This window comes from Tiliqua scincoides, chromosome 11 (genome assembly GCF_035046505.1).
Source record: "Tiliqua scincoides isolate rTilSci1 chromosome 11, rTilSci1.hap2, whole genome shotgun sequence".
NCBI classification, from domain to species: Eukaryota; Metazoa; Chordata; class Lepidosauria; order Squamata; family Scincidae; genus Tiliqua; species Tiliqua scincoides.
Genome location: NC_089831.1, coordinates 24,311,247 through 24,337,125, shown reverse-complemented (window position 1 = coordinate 24,337,125; position 25,879 = coordinate 24,311,247). Strand labels below are relative to the sequence as shown.

At 48.4% G+C, this 25,879-nt stretch overlaps 3 protein-coding genes across 5 annotated transcripts in view; 2 read left to right on the top strand and 1 right to left on the bottom strand.

The window, feature by feature from the left end:
* The first annotated feature begins 635 nt into the window (after positions 1-635).
* On the top strand, positions 636-11,031 carry NHERF4 (NHERF family PDZ scaffold protein 4). Its single transcript, XM_066639712.1, has 10 exons — positions 636-651; positions 1,174-1,201; positions 1,471-1,535; positions 2,669-2,880; positions 3,998-4,184; positions 4,937-5,073; positions 6,369-6,573; positions 7,819-8,015; positions 9,777-9,980; positions 10,999-11,031. The coding sequence occupies exons 1-10, from the start codon at positions 636-638 to the stop codon at positions 11,029-11,031; spliced, it is 1,284 nt and encodes a 427-aa protein (XP_066495809.1).
* A 1,161-nt stretch (positions 11,032-12,192) lies between these two features.
* On the bottom strand, positions 12,193-20,080 carry DRC12 (dynein regulatory complex subunit 12 homolog). 3 transcript variants are annotated; one of them, XM_066639541.1, is made up of 7 exons: positions 19,505-20,080; positions 17,875-17,995; positions 16,864-16,920; positions 15,409-15,528; positions 14,594-14,686; positions 13,428-13,558; positions 12,193-12,491 (listed from the first exon to the last, which is right to left on the bottom strand). In XM_066639541.1, the coding sequence occupies exons 1-7, from the start codon at positions 19,517-19,519 to the stop codon at positions 12,363-12,365; spliced, it is 666 nt and encodes a 221-aa protein (XP_066495638.1). In that variant the 5' UTR covers positions 19,520-20,080; the 3' UTR covers positions 12,193-12,362. The 3 variants fall into 3 exon arrangements, with proteins under 3 accessions (XP_066495638.1, XP_066495640.1, XP_066495639.1); XM_066639542.1 differs by having other exon boundaries at positions 12,195-12,491; positions 19,522-20,080; XM_066639543.1 differs by lacking the exon at positions 15,409-15,528.
* A 552-nt stretch (positions 20,081-20,632) lies between these two features.
* The window catches only part of CBL (Cbl proto-oncogene), a 45,146-nt gene continuing 39,899 nt past the window's right edge, over positions 20,633-25,879 (top strand). The window contains exon 1 of the mRNA XM_066639385.1: positions 20,633-20,796. Coding sequence (XP_066495482.1) covers positions 20,653-20,796 — 144 coding nt within the window. The 5' untranslated portion in view covers positions 20,633-20,652. The remainder of the gene's footprint in view (positions 20,797-25,879) is intronic.

Sequence of the window (25,879 nt, the reverse complement as noted above, 5' to 3'; positions counted from 1 at the left end):
CTATCAGTTTGGGAAGCCTTTTTCCCCTATCACATAACACCAGAACCAGAGGACATCCACTAAAATTGAGTGTTGGAAGAGTTAAGAGTTAAAAGTTAAGAGACAGACAAAAGAAAATATTTCTTCACCCAGCGTGTAATTAGTCTGTGGAACTCCTTGCCACAGGATGTGGTGATGGCATCCAATCTAGAAGCCTTTAAAAGGAAACTGGACAAATTTTGGGAGAAAAGTTCATCACAGGTACAAGCAATGATGCGCATGTGCAATTTTAAAAGTAGGCTACCTCAGAATGCCAGATGCGCCAGGATGCAGGTCTCTTGTCCTGTGTGCTCCCTGAGGCACCTGGTGGGCCACTGTGAGATACAGGAAGCTGGACTAGATGGAACTTTGGCCTGATCCAGTGGGGCTCTTCTTCAGGGCTGTTCACAGGTCAAACTTCCTTCCCAGGGAAGAACGAGTTATTTTCTGATCCTTGACTGGCTCTGAGATGGGGGGGGGGCAGGGGGAAGCAGAGCTGCGGTAAAATTCCTGCCCCGTTTAAACATTAAACTTCCCTGATCTCTTAAAGAGGGCGGGGTGCCCAGGTTAAACCACCACTTCGTGCTGGACCTTGGACCCTCACGCACTCCATCAGCATGAAGGAGAAGGAAGGTAAGCTGCAGAAGATGGGGTCGCGGGGGTACCCTCGGACTGATGCGGTCAGATTTCTGGAGCGAGGGGAGTGTGCGGGAGGAGGGTGTAAGGATGGTACAGCAGGTGTGTCCATTCCAACAGCTGGGTAAGTGGAGGGCATCTTCACTGGGATTCTTCGTCAGGGTTCCAAGACATTGGAGGCCCTCTAGGAATTAAAGCGTCTTTTCCCAGCTCAGTGTGTTGAGGCTATGTGTGTGTGTGTGGGGGGGCATATGCAGGGATGTCCCACCCATGAGGCCAACTGAAACAGTTGCAGATTGGGGGGGGGGCTTCCATGTCTGTTCCCCTACTTGCCTCCACTGCCTCTCCTTCTCCTTTCACTCCCTGGATTGGAAGAGGGGAGCAGAGTGCTGAGCCTGGATATGCCCCCATAGCAGGGGAGTGTGTCTTTTGATGTGGGGGGGGTGTCTCTGCCTTTTGGGAGGGGGTGTCTATCACCAGTACACTCTTTCCTGACCTCCAGGTCCTTCCTTCTTGCAGGACTCAAGGACAGCACAGAATTAACTGCGTAAGTGCCATGTCAGGCCACTACCCTGACCAAATGCTGTGTCCCTCTGCACTCCTTTTGCTGCTTGACTTGCTCCCACCCCACACGGGATGGGGCAGCGCACTAGCAAGGGGGGGGAGAGGGGCCAGTTTGACACATCCCAAAAGGACTGAGATGAGTGACAGAGCACCTGACGTAGCGCTCACATGCGCTGAGGACTGTGTGATAACGCACAGCTGTGTCAATTTAATCAGTGCACGATAACAGCTTGCCTCTTCTTGGTGTTGCAGGAAATTTGAATTCAACCCCAAGGAAGGGATCGATAACCCAGCCCTGTCTCTGGCCGAGGACTCTGGTAACGGGACTGGCTGTGTGGGTGGGGGAAAAGGAAGCACCAGCTGTTTCCCCGGCGGTGTGCGTCAAAAGGGAGACTTGTTCTTGGTTGCGCGCCCCAGGTCCGTGCTGTCTCTCTTGTCTTGTGCAAATGTGTGGGGGATTCCTGCTACAGGCCAGATCAGGAGGGCATTAACCATGTTTCTCAATAAGCTCGCACTGTTTCTCAAACTGGCCAAGTACCCTGTTGTGCCTTGAGAGAGCAGGTAGTGTGTTGTGAAAGGGGGGGGGAAATCCCTTATGAATGGGCCTTGTGAGCCCACTAGTAGTGGTGGCTGCTCACGATGTCTCTGTGTGAGTCACTGACCTGACCCTGATTTCTTCCGACCAGCTTCTGCCAGGGAGGGGTGTGTGTGTGCGATTTGCAGTGGTTCAACACCGTACATGTTTGGATCATTCAACTGCTTCCAATGTAGCAGAATTATGCATATTGCAAGGTGTCATGTTGTATCTCTGCATGAAGCACAGCCCTGACCCTGCTTTCTTTTGATCAGCCTCTTCTGGGGGGTAGGGGGAGGAATCTGCTGCATCTCTATCAGGTATAGCTGGATCATAATGCTCGTGCTCAAGAGATGTAGCAGAACTCTCCATCTGCAAAGGAGGTTTCCCATTGTGTCACTGTATGAGTCCAGAGCAGGTCCTCATGCAGAAAATGACTCGAGGTCAGATTGTTTTGACTCTTTCATGCTCTAGAAATGGGGAGGTGGTGTAGAAGTGAAAGGTGCATTTCTTCTCATTACCTGGGTACTTCTCAAAAAGGAGAGCAGAAGTGAGCAGGCCTAGCTGAAAATGTTCGGGGCCTGAGGTGGGGGAACCAAATGGAGCTCCCTTTCCAGAACAATCCAGCGAGATGTTCTGTTCCGCTAGCCTCCATCTTGACAAGGCCTGTGCAGGAGAATATCCCAGTGGATTGTCTGTACAATGGGCCAGGCTGACCTTGTGTGCTCCCCACTCCAGCTGGGCACAGCACAGAGCAAGGAGAGGCAGCAAGGCTCATAGCACAGCCTGCCGCATTGAAGTGAGTGGTGGGGGGGCGGGCAGGGAGCCAGCAGTACGTTCCACACCTAACTCCAGGATCTCCAATCTCCTCTTCAGAGCCAGAGGAGGCTTTGCGGCTGCGATTCTGTTTCCTGAAGAAAGAGGAAGGTGAGAGCTTTGGCTTCTGGCTGCGCCAAGAGACCGGCAATGAAGGCCACATTGTACGGAAGGTGACACCAGGGGGGTTGGCCCACCGCCGAGGCCTCAGAGAGGGTGACCGGATCTTGGAGGTGAACGGTGCATCTGTTGAAGGTGTGGAGCATTTTAAGGTAAGGCCCAGCTCTTCTTCCTGGGTGTTGGATGCCTACTTGGCATTGCAATGGTGCCAGAAGTGGTTCCAGGAATCTCCTAGTCTGAGTGCCTCTTATTTTCAAAGGTGCAGAAAGCACAAGGGCAGACCTTGGCATCTTCTTCCCTTCAGGAGCCCCTTTCCACCACTCCCACTCCATCCCCCACCCTTTCTTTTTCATATTTGACTTGCTGATTGGATTGGTCTGTATGTTTTGCCCTGCAAGCAAACAGTTGTTTCAAGGGGGTGACCCAGAGAGGCAATATAGCAAGGGGTGTGAGATTAAACCCTCTCCTCTGCAGCATGGCCCAAATCGACATTGTCCTCACCACCATGGCTGTATTTACCATTTGAACCACAGTGGGAGACCTGATGGTGGATCACTCACCATCTCATCTAGTTGCATCCCAAAGCAAGTGGGCTGTGGGGGGGCGGGGGACAGACAGACAAAGAGAAACCTTGAAAATATCCCCCTTGAGGGATGGGAGGGGGTTAAGACCAAATTCGGATCAATTTCCAGGTCCTCCTCCCCCAGACCCCTTCCCTGGGGTGATTTCTCATCCCTAGCCTGGAATGGACATTTTAAAGCTCTCTAATCCTTGCTACCCTGGCTCCTCCTCTTCCTGAAAGATACCTTAGGGCAGCTTTCTCCATTGCCCCCTAGCCCAGCCAAGCCTTCCTGGTCACAGGTAAGATTCTATGATCACTTTCAGTGGTTGTAACTCCTGGTGTGGCATTTTTCTCTCTCTCTCTCCCCCCCCCCCCGGGGGGCAGTTTGAGGAAGGGAGCCTTGTCATCTGGGATGAACTCTCACAACTGAAGCTGGTTGAAGCAGATGTATCCTTTGGTCTAGGAAAGGTATTTCCCAACATCCTGTCACACTCTACTATGACCGAGCACCACAACACTGGGTGGGGCTGTGCAAATGAAGGGGCAGGGCCACAGTGATAGAAGCTGCCTTGATGGGGGCACCAGAGGCAGTCTTCTCGCAGCCATCCTGGCGTTGCCCAGACTGAGACTTCCCTAACTTTTAATGATAAAACATGATGCATGCGCCTGAAGGCCGTTCGCTTTCCAATGCCAACTCCTCTTCCCAGGTGGTGCGGAAGATCAAGAGTAGCGGCCAGCAGGTCTTGCTCACTGTCTTGGACGGGAATGCGTATGAGTTGGCCAAAGCCCTTGACCGAGATGTGGTCCAGCTCGTGCCCCAGCACAACCGGCCACGACTTTGCTGCATCAGCAAGAACCAAAACAGTTTCGGCTTCAGTATTTCAGCCCCAGAAGGTAGCTGGTCACCATCAGCCCTGCACCCCACCATGCTCTTTGCCTTTTTTCACCAGGAAGAATCACATCCCACCACCATGAGGCAAATTAATAGGGACACATTACAAATTCAGGACATTTGCACGACTGGCTTACAGATTTCCCAGATCCAGATTATGATTCCAAGGATCATATCTAAGAATGAAAAGATGGAGAGGGAATAGAGCAGTGGTTCCCAAACTTTTTTGACTCCCTTGACACTGCGCCATTGGCTGCAGCTTCCCATTAGGGCTACAATCCTATACATTTTATGGGGTGGCCGGTTTTTTTGCAAGGATTCTGTGGCTCCCCACTGCTCACTGGGAACCACTGGACTAGAGGCTGGAGTTAGTAAAATAGCCATCAGAAATGATCCCTACACCTACTTCCAAGAGGTATTTACACTGCAAGCATTATGATTTTGTACCAACTTTAGGATCATGGCCTCCCCCAAGGACTTTAACTTGGGGAAGTTCTTCTGTCACAGATAAATGCACACAAGCCCTCTGGGTTCCCAAAGGAGGGGAGGCATGAAAAGGACATATAAGCCAATTTGAGTCTATAGTGTAAATACAGCTGATGTTGTTCAGCTCTCAAGTTGACTAGTTTTATTTCTCTGAGCTACACCCTCTTTGCAGAGCTCAAACCAGAAAGGAGGGGAGAATGAAGGCAGTTAGGGAGCTAAGGAGTGGAATGGTGGTCATTCTTATTGTCTCTCTTCCCCCTCTTTGCAGGGGTGAAAGGCACATTTCGAGTGTCCGTGACGACAGATGGACCAGCACACAAGGCTGGAGTACCTGACAGTTCGTGGCTTCTGGAGCTCAATGGAAACAGTGTGGAGAGCTGGACTTATGCCCAGCTTAACAGAAAGGTATTGTTGTTGTTGTTGTTGTTAACAGTATTTATATACCGCTTTTCCACCAAAAAAAGTTCACAAAATTACAGACAAAATCAAATAACAAAATGGCTCATTGTCCCAAAGGGGTTCGCAATCGAAAAAGAAGCAGACGAAACATCAGCAAACAGCCACTGGAAAAGACATACATGTTGGCAACCTTCAGTCTCGAAAGACTCTGGTATCGCGCTCTGAATGGTGGTTCTGGAACAGCGTCTAGTGTGGCTGAAAAGGCCGATTCGGGAGTGACAATCCTTTCCACACTGGGAGCGAATGCAGTCTGTCCCTGGTCTGTCTCCCTGGCTATGGGGCTTCCTTCTTTGCCTCTTAGCCTCAGACTGTTGGCCAAGTGTCTCTTCAAACTGGGAAAGGCCATGCTGCACAGCCTGCCTCCAAGCGGGCCGCTCAGAGGCCAGGGTTTCCCACTTGCTGAGGTCCACTCCTAAGGTCTTTAGATCCCTCTTGCGGATGTCCTTGTATCGCAGCTGTGGTCTACCTGTAGGGCGCTTTCCTTGCACAAGTTCTCCATAGAGGAGATGCTTTGGGATCCGGCCATCGTCCATTCTCATGACATGACCGAGCCAACGCAGGTGTCTCTGTTTCAGCAGTGCATGGTTGGCAACCTTCAGTCTCGAAAGACTATGGTATAAGCCTACAGCACCTGGTATTCCCAGGCAGTCTCCCATCCAAGTACTAACCAGGCCTGACCCTGCTTAGCTTCCTAGATCAGACAAGATCAGGCATCTGCAGGGTAACAGTTGCTGCTACATGCTAGGGATTCCAGCACGTTTCAGGACTGTGTGGTTTGGAACTTTGTCCTGCCAGGTGATGCCGAGAATGCGTCGGAGGCAACGCATGTGGAAAGTGTTCAGTTTCCTCTCCTGTTGTGAGCGAAGAGTCCATGACTCGCTGCAGTACAGAAGTGTACTCAGGACACAAGCTCTGTAGACCTGGATCTTGGTAGACATAGTGTTGGGGTAAAAAGAAAAGACATAGTGTTGGGGTGAAGCTGGACAGTTGCTCTCCCCCTGCTAAACATAAGAGGAGCACCACATGAAAAAGTGCCTCTTGCCCAGTTAGCAGGGGATATGGAAGCAGGCCACAGCTCCACACACTCATGACTGCCACTTCTGCTGTTGCGGATGGGTGATCTTGGCCCTGGTCCGAATGTATCGTTATTAAGAATATTATTATCATTATTCAGAATATTTATCTGCCAGTTCCCAAGGTAGCTTGTTCATGCTTTTCTTCCATGTCTTTCCAAACCCCAGGTCAAGCAGAGCAGCAACCCCATGGGACTGTTGGTGATTGATGCCGAGTCGGATGCGTTCTACCGGCAACGGGGGATTAAAGTCACGGCCACCATGGCTGATGCCTCCTGGGTTCCCTTTGGAGTGAGGAAGCTCCCCATGGTGAGAGGGCCGGACGGCTACGGGTTCTTGCTGAAGGAAGAGAAATGCCGCTCTGGAAAAAGGGGTGAGGGGCTCTTCCGGGCCAGGGTTTGCTCATGAGTTGGAACACGAAGACTCTTGCATCTGGTTGCTGGTTATAAATGCCCTGCTGCCTTGGTAACTGCTTTCCTGCCTCACCTGTCCCCATCCAAGAGGCTTTGCTTTATGCAAGGCTGGGATTCCCAGCTAGCTGCAAGATCAGTGGTCCTCAACCTTTTACATGCCATGACCCCAGTAACTAAATAAATAGACTGGGAACCCACTGCCAATCCTGCCCCCCCCCCGAACCTGATCCCTTGTGTTGGGCAACAGCCCTTTTGGGCCAACAAGGCATGATGGAGGAATTCTATGCCTTGTGTTCTCAATGTCTTCCTGTCTTTTCTAGAAGTACCCATGGAAGGGATATCATTTGGATCGTGGCCTCAGGGTGATGGCTAGGGCCTACCCTTTCCTCTTGTGCATGGTTCTAATCTAAACAGACCCCACTGCAGAACCTCCCATTAGCTGCAGAAGGAAAAAGATATGCCCGGAACCTTTCCCCTCTGCTGCTTGTACTTACGGTTGGAGGAGAAGTTGGGGGATTGGAAATCCTATTTCATAAGTAGTTTGCTATTGATTAGAGCCCAGGGTTGGCTATCCAGGAGGCTGGTAGAGGCAGTCACCTCTGGGGGTACGATTGATGGGTGTGCACGCCTCCCATCTGCTTGCTCCCTGCAGTGGAAAAGGAAGAGAGGAATGGAGACAGTCTAGCCCAGAGGTCTCTGAACCATGGCCTGTTGGGTCCCCAGATAACCCATCTGGGTGCAGCGGTGACAAAACCTTGCCATTCTGTGCCGCAGCCTCCATTTTTTGCAGTCAATCTTCGTCGCAACTCACACTGGGCAGCTGCTCCTGCTTCCAGTCACCCCAGCAGGCTCGGTGTCCTGATTTCCAGGGGAAGCGGCTGCCCGCCCTGAGTTGTGACAAAGATTGGCTGCAAAAAGTGGAGGCTGTAGCATGGAACAGTAAGGCTTCACCACTGCTGTACACAGACAGATTCTCTGAGGATGCCGGGTCCAGCCCGTGGGCTGGAGTTTGGAAGCTGCTGGTCTAGCCTACCACTTTTCTCTCTTCCAGACTTCCTTTTCTGCTCCACCCTCTACATTTTCCAATCCAGTAAGTGGGAGGAGCAAAGATGGTGCATCATCAGGCAAGGGGGCAGCGTTTGGCAACATAAATTTTTGCCTTTCTTTGTGAGAGGCAACCTCTGTCTGTCCCTAATGATTTGCAGGCCAGTTCCTGAGGGAGGTGGATGTTGGGATGCCTGCAGAGAAGGCAGGGATGAGAGATGGTGACCACCTCCTGGCTGTGAACGGTGAGAACACTCAGGATCTTGACCACCAGGAGGTGGTGTTGCGGATCCGTGCTGATAGGAACCAAGTGACGCTGTTGGTCATTGACAGAGAAGGAAGCAAGTTCTACGACTCGGTATGTGCTGCTTAAGACCAGGGGAGCCAAAAGGGTGGGTATAGAAGACTATATAGACTATATAGAAGACTATCACTACCTGATTGCCAGTTTCTGCTATAAGAACCACAGACTTATGGGATGGGGTAGATAACACTGCCACATCTGATAACTGAGTGCAGCACTGTGCAGATCAAGGATGGGGGGGGAGCCTTGGTGCTGGTTCTTCCACCTTTTTCCAGTTCTGCCCCTGGGACAGAGCCAAAACCCAGTGGACTCCACTACTACCACAAAGACAAAGCCAGGCCAAGAAAAACCATCTTTGAAAGCCACCCTCCCAGTTACATGAAGAGTTCCCCAAAATACTTTCCAATAGCATGTAGCTACAGGTCTGGGAGAACTTGGGCAGAGCTCCCCCTGAGTTCACCAACCACAGACAGGGGTTGAAATGTCAAAAGTTTTAAAAATACAAGCAGAGGGAGAGGGTTGGATGATGCGAGGAGGAAAGAACAGAAGAAGCAGGCCTGGGAATTAGCTTGACCATTAGCAGTGCCCAGGTGCAGAACTTAGCAGGTGACTACCGGCACACTGAAAAGCCAAATAATTTCCTAACCCATTTCTCATCTGTTCCTGTGTGTGCCAGGATCAGCTTGAGGAGTCCATTGCAATATTCTGGTCCCTGGCAAGGTGGGTGAGAACTTGGCCACATACAGATGTGTTCTTTGAGAGAACCAGTTTGGGATGACTTCCACCTTGGCCAGTGGGGGGCACATTGCACCATGTTCTCTATTAAGGCCAACCTTTTTTTGGCCTTACTTGCCAATCCAATGCCTTGAAGCCTGCATTTCACAGGTGTTGCAAATGCTCCTCCCTCCCCCCCTCTGCAAATATGGTGATATCATCCATTGCATAACGGCTGAGCCCAACTATTAAATGTTTAATGAGCCTTTGGAAGGTGGCAGAGGTGTTCCATAGGCCAAAGGGTAGGAGAGTTAAAAGGAAGGCACCCTTATGGGAGGGAAATGTGGAACGTTCCTTGTCTGGTTCATCTTTAGGATCCCTGAATGTACTCATGTCTGCAGCCTCCTTGCGTCTGGTGGTGCTTTTCCTACTTAGGGATGTAATTCTAGCTGAGCCTTTGTTGTTGAGGTTTTTAACAACCTGCATTCGCTCTGCAGAGACGTGACCCTTGATGTGCTCTTCCAGTTTCCTTCCTCCTAGTTCCTTCATTTTTGAGAAGTCCTTTCTTTCAACATCAAATGTGTTTATGCTGCACTTCCTTAGAAACTTTCCACTTGCATATACATTGAACTGGATAGTCTTCAGGTCACAGTCCCCAATCCGTTCAACACCACCTACAGCTACTTCCCTCACTAGGTCCTGGGAACCATGCAGGATTATGTCTTAAGTCACCTCCTCTCTGGATGATTCCAATATAAATCTTCCCCCCCCCCCAACAATAATTTCTGTATACTCAGGAGATTCCTCAGATATGCAAGTTTGTAAATCTAAAGGAGAAAGTTATCAAACTTTCCGATACTGAGTAGCTTCAGGAGCCTCCAACCATTGAAGGTTTCAGGTGGAAGCTTGGGACAGTCAGCAGCCATAAAATGCTGCAGCTGTCAGCTAGGAAAAAACTCAGCAAGATTCAGGGTGGAGAGAAGAGACTGTCCCACTGGAGCCTTCAGTAGTTCATAGTATGTCAGGTGGGCACTGGGTTGGGAAGCTGCAACATTCTGAGACTGCTGAGCTTTTTGATTTGGGTGTACTTGGCTCTTCTAGGTTGGATTGTCACCTCTCCTTTTCTATGAAGAGGAGGACCCACCATTGGGCTTCCACGTCCCCCCTGCATCCTCTTCTCCAAGCATGCGTCAGGCAGACAGTGGTCCCACCACCACCTGCCACTGCCACCTCAGCATGGCCCCCCCTGGGAACAAACCACGACAAGATCAGCCCAGCAAGGATTTGTGGAGAGTCGCAAAAGAGGTGATGATGCTTGTTAATGGTCTAGTTGCAGGGATCCCACCCAGTCACTCCCAGCAAGGTGCACTGGTGGTTTCGCTTTCTTTCAGCATGGAACTCAATCTCTTTGTGATCACATTTGAGGCTTTCATAAGGAAAGCTTTGCTGGAACAGACCAAACAAGGTCCATCAAGGCCAGCACTCTGTTTGTTGACACTGTGCTTATAACTGAGCTGTTTCGCAATACCTATACAGCTTACACACTGACATGTTAGGTGATTGGTTTTATTTATTGCTCCTGCATTATACTTGGATGAAACACTGCAGCGTCTGGATATTTATGTATTATGTTTCATTATAAGTTCCTTATAGCATAAGGCAGGGGTGTCTAAAGTTTTTGGCAGGAGGGCCACATCAGTTCTCTGACACTATGTCGGGGGCCAGAGAAAAAAAGAATTAATTTACATTTAAAATTTGAATAAGTTTACATAAATTAATATATTAAAGATGAACTTATATGAATGAATGAAGTTCTTACAATAGCTCAGGGCCTATAAAAGGCCTTGCACAAAGCAAGGCTGTCCTTTCCTTTGCTGCTGCTACTGCATCACAGACGTGAAACAACAAGCAGTGGCGGGAGCCCTCATCCCATAGCTCATGCAGGAGGTCAAACAGTTGCCCTCACGCTGAGAGCAGTTGCATCGGGCCAGTGTGGGCTCCAACAAATCTCTGGAGGGCCAAGGCTCATTGGAGACTGGGGGCTCCCTGAGGGCCGCATTGAGAGGCCTCAAGGGCCGCAAGTGGCCCCAGGGCCGGGGTTTGGGCACCCCTGGCATAAGGGAATAGAGTGGGTTCGCATAATCATTGGATTCTCTTTCTGAAAATTGTATGTAACTACCCCTTAAGACATATATGAAAAGACAGTATATAAATAAACGGACACTGGCATTTTTGCTTGCCCCAGGCGAGCCTATCCCAAAATGTCTAGGCTAGTCATCTAGCCTTTGAATGACTAGAGCTACATTTGCTTTGTTTCATGCAGGGCCAGGAGGACGAACGGAGCCAGGCCTTCTAAGTTGTGCCTTGTCTCCATTGCCACAAGCAATACCTGATCTCAGCCTTGCCAACACTCTCGTGTGTTGTAGAAGCAAGCACCTTTGCACAGACCTAACCAACACTGCATTCCAGGCTCTTTTTTCCCCCCTAATGTCTGATTGTTCCTGATGCCACCTCATTGATCAATTCGTCTCAGAACTCTGCAAATGCAGAGTTCCCCTAGCAATCCTTGCAACAGCCTCATGGACTTAAAAGGCAAGGTGGGATTAAAGGAGGAATCTATATGACTTTGCTGACACCTGTGAGAGCCAGATGGAGACCTTCCCTTCGACTGCTTTGAGGTGTGATCTCAAACTCTCTAAAGGCTGGAAGATCCATTTTGCAAGTCATGGATGAGAACTGTAACTCTTCCTGCAAAGGGTAAGCGGGATGTTACATCTGTTGAATTTCTGGCCAGAGGGGATCGTTAATAAGGACCATGGTGTTTAGGAAGGAGGTTTCATCCTTTCCACTCATGCTGTTTCCCTAAGAAAAACCACACTTCCACCCAAGATGATATTTGCACCAACCGCAGCTTCCTCTCCAAAGCAAAGAGCAGCTTGGGGCTGTGTGTGACATTTGTTAGGAACACAGAATAACCCCTCCCTAAACCCATGTTGCTACTTTTTGTTTTAGACACTGCAACACATGTAACATGTATGTTTAGTTCGACACAAATTAAGACATGTTAAACAGCAGGAGCAACTGTGTTTCTAAAAGAGAGGTGGCATAGCTGTCTGATCAAAACACTCTCTCCCCTCATCCAAGAAGTGGAAGAAGCAGAGGGAATTAACTTAGGGAAATATACTTTGCACACACTCAGAGGCACACTTTATTATTACACCACATGTTTTGAAGCTGATCCCAAGTCACACTACTAAGCTGTGATGAGGGTTGAGAGGACACAGCAGCATGCTCTAGAGCAGGGGTACTCACACTTTTTTGGCTCGAGAGCTACTCTGAAACCCAGCAAGGCCCGGAGATCTACCAGAGTTTTTTTTACAATGTTCGTGCCATCATAACATATAACATTTATGTGTACAATGTATGTTGGTGTACCTTGAGCCCCACTGAGTATAACAGGACTTACTCCTGAGTAGACATGCCTAGGATTAGGCTGTGAGGCTGCAATCCTAGCCACACTTACCTGGGAGTAAGCCCCATTGAGTACAATGGGCCTTACTCCCGGCGTTTCCTCCCAGAGGCACCTGAAGGGGGGGTCGGCACTCCGCGATCTACTCATTTTGCTTCGCGATCTACCGGTAGATCGCAATCCACCTATTGAGCACCCCTGCTCTAGAGGGCACTCACTCAGATCTCCAGCGGGTTGAGTCCAAACTCCTTCAACTGGTTCTTATACTCCAAGTGGATGAGGGTGGCCTCCTTCTCCCAGATGAGCTTGGCTGTTTGCAACTTGGAGAGCACACAATCTAGGCTAGCCTGAGGAAAGGAGAATCAAAAGGCAGTGACCGGTTCAGGAAGGACTGCTGAGGTGGATGTTAACATGTTAAATAATTCCAGGGATCACCTAGTCCCCTCTTTTGGTTTTGATAAGGAGGACTCATGAAATTGCTTCACTGTCTTCCCATCAGCCAAGAGTCTATTCTGGCTGGTCAACCATTCTTTTTGTTCAGCAGTTGGCGGGTTAAAAATCCAGACCAGAACAGTTGGCTGATATCTCCTTATGGAAGCTCATTCTTAGGACATTGCTGGAATATTTTGAATGGGGCAGCCAGTGAAGCTTGGGGAAGACAATGAACCCCTAGGGAAGGGAAGAGGGGGGAGAGAAAATGAATGAATGAACGAACAACAAACAGAGTTGTGAGTTAGCTGGTGGTACCTGAGAGTTCAGGGCCTCTTTCTGGGACCAGATGTGAGGCAGCAGGTCTGCTGCCTTGTAGGAATTCCTCTGCTGTAAATTTGTAAATAAACTGAATATTTACACATACAGAACTCAAGTAGTCTTTGCAGCAAGGGGAGTGCAGAGTTGAGTTGCCAACTCTGCCTTAAGCTATTTGTAGAGGTGCTTTTCCCCCCAGCAGGATGCCACATTCATTTAGCCAAGAAGTCCTGCTAAAATATCCAGGAGAGCTTTCAGTAGGCCCCAGGAGGAGGAGGAGGATTTCTGAAGGGTTGACAACCTGATGCAAGAGGTTGTCAGGCCAACAGACCAACCCAGCAACTCACTGGCAGTGATTTATGGTCACACCTGACATCCTGACTCTCTTAAGTCTTTGTCAAAGTAGCTCACAAGTGTTAAAATGGAATATCCACCCCCCACAATTCAAATGGTTGGAGGGATGAAGCTGCCTTCTCTTTGGATTTGACTGTTGCTCCACAAAGCTCACCCTACCTCCACCCCACCCCCAAACTCACATGCAGAATCTTTTCATATTCGGACTCCATGTTGTCAATCTTGCTCTGCATCTGGACAATGGCCTCATCCTTCTCTTCCAGTGTCTTTGCTCTGTCTGCTCGACTTTGCCGCACGTCTTCCTGGCATGCAGCTGCCATGTAGAAAAGAGGGACATGGAGTGAGATAAAGCCAAGATATGTGGGGAGGGAGGCTTGACTGGGAAGGATGTCATGGGCATTTCAGATGGAAGGAGTGCCGAGAAGGTCAAGACAAGACAGGCTGGAGAAGTTGGGGGTGGCAAAGTTCCATTCTGGACCTCCTTAGCGCCCACAGAGGAGATCATATTCTGGTTTCTTTCACCTCAAGTGGGAGCTATTTTAGTCTCAGCAAAAGCAGCAAGGAGTTCATGGCCCCAGGAAGACTAACAGATTGCTGGTGGCATCAAACCAGAGCCCACTTCAGCAGATGCATGAAGTGACAGCCTCATGCAAGACTCCTTGTTTGGGTTATATTCTGGTTTGTTTACACTTCTGTTTCATCTGGAGCAAGACAGGCCAGAACACACTAACTAAACAGGGCATCATCTGGGTTTTTACAGAATTAGCTAAACCTATTTACTATCTTTGGTTTGGAAAACTAGGAATAACTTCTCCTCGCCTGCACCCTCCATCCCCTAAGCTAACAGGGACTCTTCCTAATAGTAATCTCCTAGAGACTTGCACACGAGAGTTCCAAGTTCTGCAACCAGTGCACAAACATTCGGTGATTGGAATAAATTTTTTTTATTGGAGATGTTTATACTGGTAAATAGTACTGATTGAAACACATTATGCAGATGTGGCTACAATTCTATACACACTTAACTGTGAGTAAGCCAATGGAACTTACATCTGAGTAAAGATGCATAGGATTTTGAGGTGTGACTGATTTGCAGAATCTCAGCTGCCCAACAAAGCAGGACAAATGTGTAGTTATTTTCATCTGTCTTTAGATGGAAGATTAGGGATGAACCTAGGAAGCTGCCTTTGATGGAATTAAACCAAAGGTCAATCTGAGCAGAAGCTCTTCAGGATTCCAGGCAGGGAAAATGAGAGAAAACTAAACTAATGAGAGAAAACAGAAGACCTGAATCTCCTGCATGCAAAACTAAGCTAACACCCCCCCCCGGCATGTGCACAAGCAATACCAAGTTGTTCTTGCAAGTTCTGTGTCTTAGCTTCTAAGTGCTGTATCCGTGCATCTGTCTGGCACTGAAGCTGCTGATACCGGCGAATCATTTCTAGAATATAAGGTGGGAGATACAGAAAGAAAGTGATACCCTTGTCCACAGTCACTGCCTTGGTCAACAGGTCATTTACATAAGTATTCTACATGGTGTTTGAGAGACAATGTAGTGCAAGCTACAGACACGTCCCTGCCCCATTTACAATCTAAGTTATGACAGTTGGTGGACACATGGAAAGGAAGAAAAACGAACAAGTAAAAGTCACCACAGATTGAAGTCTCTGAATAAATGGAGCACTCAAAACCCCAGTGGTTTATTATGCTGTGAACTCTGACAGTCACAGGAAGAGTACATTTTCAGAAGCGTGAACTAGCCTGGAAAAATAACTAGCTGCAAAGGAGGCTCAGCAGAGGGGAAACCAAGACACTAAGCTGAGAACTTGCTTCCTCACAGGGGGGGGATTTTAAAAACATATTGCAATATTTATGTTAGTAAGAAGTGATGCCCCAGTTCCTGTGAATGCAAAGGGGGGTGGCGGTGCTAAGAGACTACAGATTGGCAGAAACTTTTACTAGGCCAATTTGCTCTCAGCCAAGGAAGAGGGACGCATAGGTGCTCTGGGCTGGTCCAAGCCATTCTGAATGGCATCCGAGACAGAAATCCAAACCTACACAGGAACGAAGCAACCTTTTGCCTTTCACTGGCAGCAATCAGCTTAACCACAGGATGCAGCCCTGCAACCAGTGCCTGCACATGACACCCAACTATAGACAGACCTTCATAAATATCCTTCTTGTCACCCCGGGCCTCCTCCAGTTCTTTCTCCAGATCTGCCAGCTTGTGCTTCAGTTCTTCGCTGTCAGCTATTGCCTGCCTGGCCACATCCCTCCGGAGAACTGCAGACCAGAAGTATACACATATAACAGATACTAGCACATACTGAGCTGATGCTGTTTTTACTTTTGCACCAACTCAGCTGCTTAGTTCAAACAACTTCTTTTTAAAAACACCTTAGAGAGAGAGAGAGCGACTAAAAACAGCTAAGGTGATATCTTTTACGGGACCTACCTTTCTTTAGGCAGCAGCATGCAAACCTGAGAGTTCCTCTTCAGGCACAATTTTAAAAAGGAATTCTGACCAACAAGGAACGCTGGTCCTATCTGAATATATATGAAGCTGTCTTACTTGCAGCAACTGTTACCCTGCACATCCCTGATCTTGTCTGATCTTGGAAGCTAAGCAGGGTCAGGCCTGGTTAGTATTTGGATGGGAGACCGCCTGGGAGTACCGGGTGCTGTAGGCTTATACCATAGTCTTTCGAGACTGAAGGTTGCCAACCAACCTTACAGCAAGAGAGACAACTGATTCAATTGGCTTAGTATTGCCTTAACTGGCCAGTGGTGGGACTCTTTAGACTAGCCAGAGGTAATTTCTAGTTTTGCTGTCTAGAACCCTTAAACTATGCAGTGCTAGGAAGTGAACTGGAACCCTCTGCATACAAAGTGCACGTCCTGTCACTGAGCTATGAACCCTTCCCCATCATCTATGCAATTATCTGAATACTGGGTCATCCTTATTGAATATCTTGACAGAAAGGGGGAAAAGTGGGATACGAGTTATAAATTAAACACTAGTCTAGTGTTTTCTACTCAGTGTGGGGGGAGTGGCATTCCAGAATCTCAGGTGGTGTCTTTTCCAGACATCTTTTACTAGGGAACTAATTCAGGACATATAGCCAAGCACGTGCTCTTCCAATAAGCTATGCCCACATTTTAATTTATTTTAAACCACTCCCTGCATATTCAACTCCATTCTGCATCACCTGTAATAAGGCATTAAAAACATGCCCCCTCCCCACGCCACATGTAGGCATATCACATGGGCATTATGTGGGCATATCACAGGCACCTGAACTTGAGACCAGTTTGCCATCTGTTCAGAGAAATCCATGGGCAAAACACCTCATTCCCTGGGATTCTTAAAGTGGCCAGCCTCACTTTGAGAAACGGCCCTTTGCCTGAGAACACAAGCAGAGCTATCTGCCATGTTCACACTTCTTCGACAATGCTTCAAAGGGTTTATGAAGCACTTAGGAGTGGGTTGTCAATGTAGCTGGTCCATGCCTTCCCTGCTGGAAACCTAACCATCTTCCTGCCCTAAACATACAAAAACGTTCATTTCCTCTCCACCTTGTAACATCTCCCTGTGGTACCAATGATAATGTTCCCTACCAAGGTGTTGCTTCAGACTGTCAACCTCCAGTGTTGTGTGTTTGCGCTTTTCCTCATCTGCAGGAAGAAGGAGAGATAAAGAATATGTGAGGGATTAAAGATCTGGGCTGAGTACCAACTGCTGCTACTAATTCATCCTCTGAATGTATACCCTGGGGAAGGTGGACATGCGTGGGAGGGGGGAGGAAGTCACAGGCACATTGAGATCTAATGGTAAATCCCTTGATGGCTTGTAATAAATTATTGTATTTTATTTATTTTCACATTTTTTTACTGCCCTTCCTCCATGGAGCTTAGAGTGGTGTACATAGTTCCTCCCCTCCTTTAGACTTCACAAAACCCTATGAGGTAGATTAGAGAGACCATTATTGACCCAAGATTACCAAGAAAGTTTCATGGCTGAGTGGGGATTAGAACCTTACACCAGCCATAAGTCCAACACTCAGATCACTGCACATTCCTGGCTCTCTTAGTAAGAGTTTGCTATGTAGAATATTTTTGCAATAGCAAGTGAAAATTAGAGAAAGAACAAGTTCTCTGTCATTAGCCACCTGTGTGTCAGCCTCAGTGTACCTCACTTGAAAAACAGGAGTATGAATGGGTGGCCTGTGATCAGATCTTTGGGTAGTTCTGCTGCCTAGTTTGAGAAATTTGGGTTAGAATCCCTCCTCTGCAGTAACTCAAAAATACATTTATACTTGCATTTGCAAATCATGCCAGGGTCTGGTTCATAGAGTGCAATAAGTTACTGCTTAAGTTCCCTGAGTCAACCCAGTGGTGTAGCTAGAGGGGGTGCAAAGCAGGCACCTGAAAATTCCGTGCAAGTGGCCCCTCCCCCTCCCATTCAGAGTCATTCCAGGCAGTGGGAGCAAAACACAAGCAGAACACCTGGCTACGAAGGGGAGGGGCAGTTGGCACCTGCCAAACTTCACCACCTTCTAGCTACACCACTGTTAACCCCTGAGGGGGGGGGTTTTCAGCAATTCACCTACCTTGCTGGTCAGGACTTACCTGGCAAGCTGTTTTTCTGTTGTTTCCCTTCCTTTCCCCTGCTGCCCTTCCCTTTTGCTCTCTTCCTTTCTCCTTTCTTTGTGGGGGCCATCCCACTAAGCCTTTCCCAGCAGGTTGCAAACTGAAACAGACAAGAAACACTGTTGTCTTTCTGCTGCTTGAGCCAATTCCCAGCAAAAATTGCCCCGCTGCCTGCATCTTACGCTGGTGCTGATGGAGACAGGCTGGAGTGTGTTTTTACACACAAGACATACACTGCAGGCAAGCTTTTCTTGGGCTGTCGATGTGAATATATAGACACCACTGATGTGCCAGTAGAAGAGCAAGCTAGAGACACAACTACCTGCAAGCAAAGTGCCAAGGTCTTTGCGGGTAGCCGAAGCTTGCTTTGCAGGACTGTCATTCCAAGCAGCCAATCCTACAGAGGTAAGGACAAGGCTGGGTTTCAGGAGCCTATCCCAGTGGAGCACAAGCTGGGGCTCCTTGCATTGCTAGGCAACAGTCCCAGTTTGCTGTCATGGTGACCAAAGGAAGCTTGGCAGAAACTGGCTCAAGTGACCAAAATGTGCTCTCTGGCATTTGAAACGAGTGAAAGAAAAGCAGGGACACATCTAATAAAATAATCAAAGGACCACAGAACTCTTTAGTTCACAGAAGCTCTAACAGCAAACCCTCCTCTGGGATACATCCAGTGTAAATAACAGAATACCTAGCATTTATCTAAAAACTCTTAATATCCTCTTAATACCCCCAAAGACCCCTTAATACCCTCAATGGATCCCCCAATTCCCCTCCTTTATACCCCTATGTACCACTTAACAATCGCTTAATATAATCCCTTCGTACACCCCAAGGGACACCCTAATATCACTTAATACCCCCTAAGGACCCTTAATACCCCTTAGAACCCCTATAAAGTCCTTTATACCTCCTATGGAGATATACAAAATCCTTAATACCCTATATGGACTCCTTAATACCCCCTTAATACCACCAAGGACTCCTTAATACCCCATAAAAACCTCTTAATACCGCCCATGAACCCCTAAATAACTCCTATAGACTACTTAATACCCCCTTCATACCTTCTAAGGACCCCTTGATACCCCAAGGAACTGTTAATACCCCCCTACACCTTAATACCCCGTAATACCCATTAAGGACTGCTTTACCCACTAAGGACTGCTTTATACTTAACAGCCCCTACGGAGCCCCAATTCCCCCACTTTATACCCCCCTAACGACCCCCTTAATAACCCCTAAGGACCCCTTTTAACCTCCTATGGACCTTATGGGCATTACCTTGATGTTGTCTTTACAACTACCCTGTAAGGAAGCAGGTCCCAAACTGTGGGTCATGAAACTGACAAGGCAAAAAACTGACAGGGCATCAAGTGTTAAAAAACCTACTACTTGGGGGAAGTACTGCTGCCGGATCACCATTATAGTTGCCAAAATTTTTAACATCAGGACCCACCAATAAAAAAAAAAGTTTCACTTTATGGGCCAATGAAGCCTCTGTGGCTAAAATGGTAATTGGACTGCAGTACTCCCACCCCTCCCTCAAGTTGCAGGCTGTTTAACCCTTGATGAACACAGCCTAATTGGCCTTGTTAGTTCTGCAACCTACCAAAAACTGGCTCATACCCTGTGATAGGCTTTTCCTCCATCGATTGCTCAATTTCCTTTTCAAGGCATCCAGACCAGACGTCACCCCATGTCCTGTGGCAAGGAGTTCCACAGACCAATGACATGAAGACACCCATCAGGGCTTGTAACCTGGGATGGGCTTTTCCTCCATCCATCTGTCCACTCCCCTTTTCAAGGATCCAGGTCAGATGTCATCCCCACATCCTGTGGCAAGGAGTTCCACAGGTTAACAACACCCTGGGTAAAGAAACATTCATAAGACCCCGCTATCCCTGGCGCTGTGTGGGAGGAAAGAGCCTCCCTCCCCCCGTGGCAGCTAACGAGCCTCCCTTCCCAGCCCTCAGATCCCAGCCAGCCACTTCTTCTGGACTGGTGCCCACAATTTCCCCAAAACCAAAATGGCTTCCCTGGCCGCCCTCGCACAGACTGCGCATGCCCACAATCCTCCTTTCAGGAGCATGCGCAGTAGCTCCATAGCCACTGGAAGAAGAAAAGCAGCGGGGGCGTGGCTTCCTTTCCCCCCAACCGAGTTTCTGTCCCACAGCGCGAGACTCCCTCGCCTCCTGACAGAGCGCCGGGCACGCGCACGCCGAGCCCTGGCGGGCGTGCCGCCTTTTAAACCTGTCCGCTGTGCGCGTGCGCACGCAACGATCCGCCGAGCTAGCCTTCGGCATCAGGAGGCACCTCCCTTCCGAGGCGCGCTCGCCCAACCACACAGCGCCTTCCCTCAGCTTCGCCCCGCCCCCTTCCCCGGGGCGGAGCAATCACAAAACGCCTTCCCGTAGCTGCTTTCCCTCCTCTCTTCTCCCGAGGCGGACCAATCACAACGCGCACTTCGACACTTCGTTCCGCCCGTATTCCTGGGTCGGCCCAATCGAAAAGCGCCTTCCCTCAGCTGCGCCCCGCCCCTCTTCCCGGGTAGCCCAATCGGAAAGCGCGTCACCTCAGCTTCGTCCCGCCTCTGCCCGGGGACAGACCAATCGGAGCGCTCCGTGGGGAGGCTGGCCATCCTGTCACGGGCGGGGGTCTCCGCCTCCTGCCTCCCCCGCTTCCTCCGTTGGGCGCCGCGTCCGGGCGCCGCCTCCTTCCTCTTCTGGCTCTCGCTCGCTGGGCGGCTGCGGAGGGCGGATGGCGGCGCCGCTGAAGAAGGGCCCCGGCGGGCTCATCGGGCTGGTGAAGGACGCCTTCCAGCCGCACCACCACCTGGGCCCGCACCAGCCCGGCGCCGTCGACAAGAAGACCGTCGAGAAGTGCTGGAAGCTCATGGACAAGGTGGGGGGGGTCGCGGGGGGGCAAGAGGGGGTCGCGGGGGGACAAGTTGTGGGAGGGGGCAAGGGGGTCGGCAGGAGTAAGGGGGACAAGGGTGGCCGTGGCGGTGGCTGTAGGTGCTGCTGCTGCTGCTGCTGCTATTATCATTATGTTATAATGACTATTGTTTTGTTGCTGCTCTTAATAGGCTCGATTCTGAATTGCAGCCCAGAACCAGCGCAGCATAGCCTGCAGTTTGGGATCTAGCCTGTTAATAATAATATAATATATGATATATTGTTATTTATAGTAACATCAACAGCGTCAGCATCTGGAAGGAGAGGGGCAGACGGATTGTGGGAGGGCAGGGGGGGCAGTGGCTGCAGTTAGAATATAAGAACAGCCCCACTGGATCAGGCCACAGGCCCATCTAGTCCAGCTTCCTGTATCTCACAGCGGCCCACCAAATGCCCCAGGGAGCACACCAGATAACAAGACCTGCAAGGCCTCCTGGGAATTGTAGTTAAGAACATAAGAACAGCCCAACTGGATCAGGTCGTAGGCCCATCTAGTCCAGCTTCCTGTATCTCACAGCGGCCCACCAAATGCCCCAGGGAGCACACCAGACAACAAGAGACCTCATCCTGGTGACCTCCCTTGTCAGATGAACAGAAGAACAGCCCACTGGATCAGGCCACAGGCCCATCCAGTCCAGCTTCCTGTATCTCACAGCGGCCCACCAAATGCCCCAGGGAGCACACCAGATAACAAGACCTGCAAGGCCTCCTGGGAATTGTAGTTAAGAACAAAAGAACAGCCCAACTGGATCAGGCCGTAGGCCCATCTAGTCCAGCTTCCTGTATCTCACAGCGGCCCACCAAATGCCCCAGGGAGCACACCAGATAACAAGAGACCTGCAAGGCTTCCTGGGAATTGTAGTTAAGAACATAAGAAGAGCCCCGCTGGATCAGGCCATAGGCCCATCCAGTCCAACTTCCTGTATCTCACAGCGGCCCACCAAATGCCCCAGGGAGCACACCAGATAACAAGAGACCTGCAAGGCTTCCTGGGAATTGTAGTTAAGAACATAAGAAGAGCCCCGCTGGATCAGGCCATAGGCCCATCCAGTCCAACTTCCTGTATCTCACAGCGGCCCACCAAATGCCCCAGGGAGCACACCAGATAACAAGAGACCTGCAAGGCTTCCTGGGAATTGTAGTTAAGAACATAAGAAGAGCCCCGCTGGATCAGGCCATAGGCCCATCCAGTCCAACTTCCTGTATCTCACAGCGGCCCACCAAATGCCCCAGGGAGCACACCAGATGACAAGAGACCTCATCCTGGTGCTTTTTTTTTTTTTACTTAATTTAATATAGTTTTCTAATTTAGACCATTTTAGTTCTATCACTGTGAAATTACTATGTGCAAATTAATCACCACCTTCTTTTTACACTAGGAATATTTTTGCTGGCTAAATATTCCTCTCGGAGTTCACTTCTAATTGCCATTATACTGGCATTTGAAAAAAGAACATAAGAGATTGTCTTACTGGGTCACATCAGTAGTCCGTTTGGCTTAAGTGTCTGACAGGCAACAGGAATGCTGCATCAAACCAGAATCAAAGCAAATACATAAGAATCCCCACAGGGTTCGTACTTATGCATCATATACTACCTACGTTTTATAAACCGACCTACTACTTGTTTCAAGAAAGCAGTGCAGTACACAACACATGCAACCGGTATACTCCACCAAAGCATAGATCATAGAGGTGAGGAGGCTAAGAAGCATCTAGTCCAGTTTCTGCTAAAAGACCTCGAGCAAGGCAGAGCCCAACATCTCCCTAGATAATTTTCTACTATTGAACTGCTCTTGCTGTTAAGTTTCTCCTGATGTTCAACCAAGATTTACCCTCCTCTAATTGAAACCCATTAAATCTTCTCTCATCCTCTGAGAACATGATTGCTGTTCTACAGTTGCTGGTACTGCTACTATCGTTATTTATGTTGTTATTGTTCTTGCTGTTATTAATACCAATAATACCATCATCTGGAAGGAATGGGGCCACAGGAGACAATGGTGATGGCAGCCATGGCTGCTGCTGCTTGTTGTTGATGTTGTTGTTGTTGTTATTAATAACATCAAAATCAATAATAATAACCCCTCCCCCAGGATGCTGCCTTGAGATTGTGGGGGGATGGGTCGCGGGGGAGGGACACGAGGGTGGCCGCAGCCTTGGCTGGAGGTGCTATTGTTATTTTTACGTCATCACAGCCTATTCTGGGCTGGTTCTGGGCTGCAGTCGGGAATCTAGCATAATAGTGTAATTGATATTATTTATTAATATCAACAACTGATATTGATTGATATTATTATTCTAATATCAATAATAATATCATCTGGAAGGAACGGGGCAGGTGAGGTCACGGGGGGGTCAAGGGTGCTGATAGCCATGACTGCTTTCACTATCATTATTTATATTATTGTTGTTACTACTTTTTGATAATATTGTTATTGATGATAATATCATCATCATCATATAGAAAGAAAAGGGCAGGTAGGAACCTGGCTGGGAGGGCAACAGTAATGAGAATATCCTGTGTTAATAATGCTACTAGTTTGCTTCAGAGCAGAGGTCAGCACATTGGAAGCAGCCTAATCCTGAGTTGGCAGGATTCTCCCTGCTGGCCTTCTTGCAGGTGCTGCTAGGAATTGAGCCTGCAACTTCCTGCCTGCACTGCAGGGCTTTTCACACCCTGCTTCAGCCCCTGCACTGGATCTTGCTTCTGAATGTTATTGGGGTGTGGGTGGGAAAGGCTGGATGCAGAGGGAAGTGCCCTTGGTCCATCTAGGCTCAGTGTCACCTACACTGACTGACTGACCGCTGACTGCTGTCCAGGTTTGTCTCTGGAGATGCTGTCATTGGGACTTTCTGTAGGCAAAGCAGGTGCTTTGCACCTGGGCTGTAGCCAGTAGTTTCTACTACCTGAGAATGCCAGATGCAAGTGTCAGCAGGATCCAGGTCTTGCATGTTCCCTGAGGCATCTGGTAGGATCAGTGTGAGATATAGGAGGCCGGATTAGATGGGCCTTTGGCCTGACCCAGTGGGACTCTTCTTATATTCTTAAACCCCATCCCCTAATGATAAGGGTTATAGGAGTGGGAGGACTGTGCTGATGACCGGGATTGCCACCACAACCACCTCATCATTCCGGTGCTCATGGATAGTAACTTATCAATCGTCTGTCCTGAGTAAAGTGCTTGTAGTACACTTAAGTTGTATAGGGTAAGCCTTTCTGAGGAACTAAGAATCTTAATATAGCCCTTGGGGGGCTGGGGAAAGGCAGTGGCAGTGTAAGAAGGCTCTTACTAGATCAACCCAATGCACTTTCGTCTGGTCCAACATTCTGCTTTCCACAGTGGTCCAAGCAGATGTTTCCAAGGAGTCCACAAAGCAGGGCTTGAAGGCAGTACCTCCTTCCATCAGTTGTTCCTCCAGCAGCTTGGATGAATGCAAGCAAATGCGAATGTGCTTTTTCTGAAGAGGGTTGATACTGTACAGATTGAGATAGACATGAGCAGGAAATGCAAAATGTATGGGATGGTGAAGAGCCTAGATTGAGCTGAGGGACAGCTAGAGGATGGGATGATCAGATGCTGGGATGGGATGAGAATGGGATGATGGGATGGGTTAAGATAGGGCTAAGGGATAGGGTTGAGGAAAAGCCTGGGCTGGGGTGTCTGTGAACGAGACATTGCAGGTTTAGAGGATGAAGGGCCTGGATGAGTAGACCAAGAGATAGGTTGGGTTCAGAGTTGGGTTAATAGGAAATGTGAAAGACAGGAGCAGCAGGGAAGGGGAGCTTGCCTAAGTAGGTTCTTAGGCAATATGTTTAGGGCAGGGCTGGGCTGGGCTTTGCTGGCCTGTTTGTAACCATTGTGAAGTCAAGAATACTGTAAAGCTGAAGCTCTATGTTAGGTTGTAAATTACTTGCAATGATACCATAGTTCAGAGCATCAAAGAAACACCAATGACAGGTTTGCCATCTGAAAAGCTTTCATAATCCTACCTAGCACATGTCTCTGCTAAACTAAAAGAAACTGGAGCCTTAAGGTATGCTCTGGCTTAGGTGAGTGTTTTTGGTTTTTTTTAAACTTCACAGCCCTGTAAATTGATTCATTTGGCTATTTTCTCCTTTTGAAGAGTCAGGTAATCACAACTGCTGGACTTGTGAATGGATTAAATAGTTTGACATATGTTCCATTAAATGCCGTTGGATGGCAAATGCAGATTAGAAGTAAGGTATTTAATCATCTGTTTTCTAGGTGAATGTAATATCTGTTCTTGAGATATTTAGATAGCTGGTAACAGTAAAGTTGTTTTAGTTTAATAGGTCACAAACACATAGGGCTTGCTACTAAGTTAGCACAATACACCGTCTTAAACTCTGAAATAGTCAGACAAGTGGTACAAAACCACGGACTTCCTTTTCAGAAGATACAGTACCCTGAAAAGTCTTCGGAAATTAAAACTTATTTCACTGCCTGTTCATGGGTGAGTGGAAAGCTCAAAGTTGTATTGGCTTATAAAATTCATTTTATGAGTTTGAAGCTTGATATTTTTCAGTGCTGGGTGTTTGTGAGATTGAGATTTAGAAACAGTGATGCAAAATAAATATTTGAAAACTTTTTGTAAATAATCTTGGAGTGTGCCATAATTTACCTTTGCTTCAGGAAAATAAAGACTGGCTTTGGTATGCACACGCCATCATTATGTTCTTTTGTTTGCCATCTTTTCTTCCTCTTTTCCTCACAATAGCTATACATAGCTTTGTCTTGTGTAGCCAATGGTTTTCTTTTGGGCTAGAAAGGGAAGTAGGCCTTACATAGAATTCCAGGGTGGAGAAGATCAAGAGCACAGCAAAAAAATTCTGAATAGCAGTGGTGATTGTCAGTTTACTTCCATCTCCATGGTTGTGACAAAATTGAACAATTTACAACTATTTTCAAATAAATTGTATGGCATTCATTCTGGGTGTCTGATGTGATGTGTAATGTTATCTGAATTTAATGCAGGTGTGCCTAGAGTTGCAGCCTAATCCTAATT

Coding starts and splice junctions, on each gene's coding strand:
- DRC12 (XM_066639541.1), bottom strand. Junction 15,529..16,863: donor CAGTCTGAAGCAACACCTTG/GTAGGGAACATT, acceptor TCTGGTCTGCAG/TTCTCCGGAGGGATGTGGCC. Junction 13,559..14,593: donor GAACTTGCAAGAACAACTTG/GTATTGCTTGTG, acceptor TCTACATGGCAG/CTGCATGCCAGGAAGACGTG.
- NHERF4 (XM_066639712.1), top strand. Junction 5,074..6,368: donor ATGCCCAGCTTAACAGAAAG/GTATTGTTGTTG, acceptor TCCAAACCCCAG/GTCAAGCAGAGCAGCAACCC. Junction 8,016..9,776: donor GAAGCAAGTTCTACGACTCG/GTATGTGCTGCT, acceptor TGGCTCTTCTAG/GTTGGATTGTCACCTCTCCT.